Source organism: Penaeus vannamei, chromosome 28 (assembly GCF_042767895.1).
Source record: "Penaeus vannamei isolate JL-2024 chromosome 28, ASM4276789v1, whole genome shotgun sequence".
Taxonomy (NCBI): domain Eukaryota; kingdom Metazoa; phylum Arthropoda; class Malacostraca; order Decapoda; family Penaeidae; genus Penaeus; species Penaeus vannamei.
The window spans coordinates 16580598-16584079 of NC_091576.1; the positions used below are offsets into that span (position 1 = coordinate 16580598).

General features: G+C 41.4%; 1 protein-coding gene across 2 annotated transcripts in view; it reads right to left on the minus strand.

Annotated features, from left to right (window-relative positions):
- Positions 1-456: 456 nt before the first annotated feature.
- The window catches only part of LOC113816552 (uncharacterized protein DDB_G0286299), an 11505-nt gene continuing 8479 nt past the window's right edge, over positions 457-3482 (minus strand). The window contains exons 2-3 of one of the 2 annotated variants that reach the window (XM_027368588.2): positions 3265-3421; positions 457-2824 (exon numbers count right to left, since the gene is read on the minus strand). In XM_027368588.2, the coding sequence (XP_027224389.2) occupies positions 512-2824; positions 3265-3393 (2442 nt within the window). In that variant the 5' untranslated portion in view covers positions 3394-3421 and the 3' untranslated portion in view covers positions 457-511. The remainder of the gene's footprint in view (positions 2825-3264; positions 3422-3482) is intronic. The other variant, XM_027368589.2, reaches the window with a different exon arrangement.

The following is a 3482-nucleotide window of genomic DNA, read 5'->3' on the forward strand; positions in this document are numbered from 1 at the left end:
TTATACCTTGAAAAGCAGAGTAAATGCAATGACCGTAAAGTATAAGCCAATGAAGAGAGTACATCTTAAATCATATCATCTATGATCAAAATTACCTATGGGTAAATATAAAGAACACCCTTACAAGTTACTGAATGAGAGTTGATCAAAAATAACCTTTTTTATACAAAATGGGGCATGACAATAAGGAATCATGTCACAAACCTGCTCAACAGGTGCCAAGGTTGACCAAACAATATTTCATGAGACAAACAATTTTGATTACTGTCTACTTATTCCTCATGGCACCATTAAATCACAGAGTAATTTGCGCTTTGTGACTTTCTGAGACAGTGAACCACAGCAGCTAAATGGACTCTCTGTGTCCAGACGAAACCCAGTACTCCCAATATCTCTTACAATGTATTACAAATATTTCTTTGTTTCCTTTGTAGCCTTTTTAAAAGTTAAATCTTCTTTATTTTCATAATGAACAAATATATAGTTCTGTCCTTTAAATAGCATAAAATCTTCACATAATACTACAAAGTTTTGATGTGACTTTATTTGTGCTGACGTGCAAGCTTTGTGAAGACATGTTAACAGAATCACAATCCACCTCAGACATCCCTGATGTTGTTCGCTGCAACTGGCTGTCATTTGCAGGATAATTGGAAAGGGAATGTGAACTTGCGCGCATTCTGTCAGTGCTTTTCGTCTTTCTTGACCGTGACCTTTTTGGTACTGGTCCCAGTGTTGTAGGGGAGGAGACTGTATCCCTTACTGTGTCTGTCAACTCTTCCTTTATATCCTGTTTTAAAGAAATTTTCTGGACTGACTCAATTTTGTTTGATGTCAGACCTGAAATGTGAGACTTTACACTTGAAAGTGCTTTGGGGGTTCTGATATGTGCATTACCATCTCCATTTGAAATGACTGCCCTTGGTGCCAGTCCTATGGTGTCTGACTCATCTGATGGGTGTATGACAATAAAGTTGCGCTTGATTGTTCCATCAATGACCATGCTTCTGACACCAACTCTTTTCCCAAGGGCTTCAAGCTGCATGTCATCACTCTCACTATGTAAGAGAACCTGATGCTTCATTCCTACTTCTTTTCCCTCCTGAACTGAAGATCTCTCTTTATCCTTACCTCTTCTTGAATGCAAAGACGAGGCACTTTTGCTCTTTTCTCGCTTCAGGGAGAATGTGAAGACTCTGCCATGCTCCTTCGTCTTGGTGGTTGGGGAGGCCGATCTAGTTCCCTTTGGAGCCACCGCCTGAGGCTCAGATTCCAGGGGTAAAATAAGTGAGGAATGACGACCTTTGCCTGCCTCTTTGCTCTTGGGACTTCTTGGTGACCTTCTGGGACTTTTCTTGGGTGGAGTAGGACTTCGGACTGGCAGGTCAAGGAATTTAGTGGATTCCTCCCGATCAAAAGATTTGTTCAAATCATTTGCTGAATCTTTTTTGGTCTGATCTTCTTCCTCTTTTCCTGCAGTCACTTGTATGGGAACAGATGGGGTGCTGACCCTTTCACTAATCTTTGATGCATCAGGTGCAGTTGGTGCAACTGTGGGTTTTTCCTCTTTTTCTGATGCAGATTGTCTGGCAAAAATCTGTCCCTCACTTCTTATGTCAATTTTAGGAGAAACTGGAGAGATTGCATCAACAAATTCTATATCATCATCATCATCTTCATCATCAGCAGGTATGGTTGAAGCCTCTGATGGCTTTGCATTCGACTCTAAGTCTGAAGCCTCCACAATCTTTAATTCTGTTCTAAAGATGTGTGAATATCTCTGGTTAAAGTGATCTTGACCAACCTTCTCCTGACAAGGAGAGGAAGACCCAATACTTCTGCGGCCAGGTGAAGCATCCACCAAAGGTTCATCTTTGTTAAGGACACTCTCTTTGTGAGATTCGACAATTGCATGTTCTACAATAATTTTTGTGCTTTCCTTGTCTTTGGCTTTAGCATCCAGCACATCAGGAGACTCTTCAGCTTTTGGTGATGGACCCTCACTCTCTTCAGTTTTAGGTGATGGACGCTCACTCTCTTCAGCTTTTGGTGATGGACCCTCACTCTCTTCAGCTTTTCGTGATGGACACTCACTCCCATCATCCACTTGCTTTTCATCAGCACTTTCAGTTTTGTCTTCTTCACTCAACTTAATCTCTCCGCCTGTATCTTTGGTGGCTTCCTTAATTGAATCTCCCTGTTTATCATCAAAAGACTGAACTTCACACATTTCCTCCTGATGCTCTTTAACAGACTTTTCCTCGTCAAGGCTTTCTCCGCTGATCTTTTCATTTTTCTCTTTATCAACTGATTTAGGCCTCTGTATTGGCAGGTCATAATGGATGAAGCTCTTTCTGGTCTCATACTCCCCAGCCTGCAGTAGAGTGCCTTTTTCTTCTGCCGCACTTACTTGCTGCTGCTTTCCTGTTACTTCCAACCCAGTTTCACTCCCCTTGGTCCCTCTAATAACAACACTCTGCTTGCCACTCTCACTTGTGGCATCCTCATTGTCATCTGCAACACTGCCCTCACTCTCTTCTGTCTCCTTCAATTCTTGTAATTCGCCGCTAAAGCTCTTGACTGCAACATCCAGCTCATCTTCTGTCTCGCTATCATCGTCATCCCTCTCTCCAGCCTCTACTAAAGTATAGTTACTTACTGAGGTTCTGCAACTGAGAGAAGGCCACTGTTCAGCGACCTTGGAGAGCTCGCCATTTGAACTCTGGGACCTGCGGACGATGAGAGGAGTGTTCCCATACTGACTCACTGTAGAGGACCTCCGCGTTCCAAAGGTGAGGAAGCTCTTGGGATCGTCATGGCCTTCCTGTTGGAGAGGACACCCAAGAGAAAGGTCAATGGAAGGAATCTACTACTAAGAGCCTTTAAGCAAGTTTTATTGCTGACTAACAATTATTCAATATGTGGCAAGAAAATTTACCATTGCATGCATAAAATAACTGAACAGGGAAGAACTGGGAGCACTCAAGAAAAGAAAAGAAAAGAAAGAAAGAAAAAGAAAAAAGAAAGAAAGAAAAAGAAAAAAGAAAAAAAAGAAAACAAGAAAAAATGAAAAGGAAAAGAAGAAGAAGAAGAAGAAGAAGCAGAAAAAAGGTCAAATAAGAGCTTCCTTAATCCCTGCAAAGTGGTAAGTGAAATGCCTATCTATAATTTCACAATTAAAAAGACCAAATCTAATCAACATGTCATTTCTCTATGAGCAGTAAATGCCGAAGAAAATTTCCACCGAGATTTATCCCTCCTCACCTTAAACAACACAAGGGCTGTGTCTTTATAACGTAGCTTTATACTTGCTGTGTCCTCCGGGTACGTGTACTTGCGAGATTCTTCCAGAAGCTCCTTCCTCCTTTCCTCAGCAGACACAGTGTCCACCATCTTTGCTTATTTCCATCATAATGCTGTCCTAGGAAGAAAAAAATATACAATCAATAGAAAGTTTACAATGTTTTTTTTTCCATGCCTCA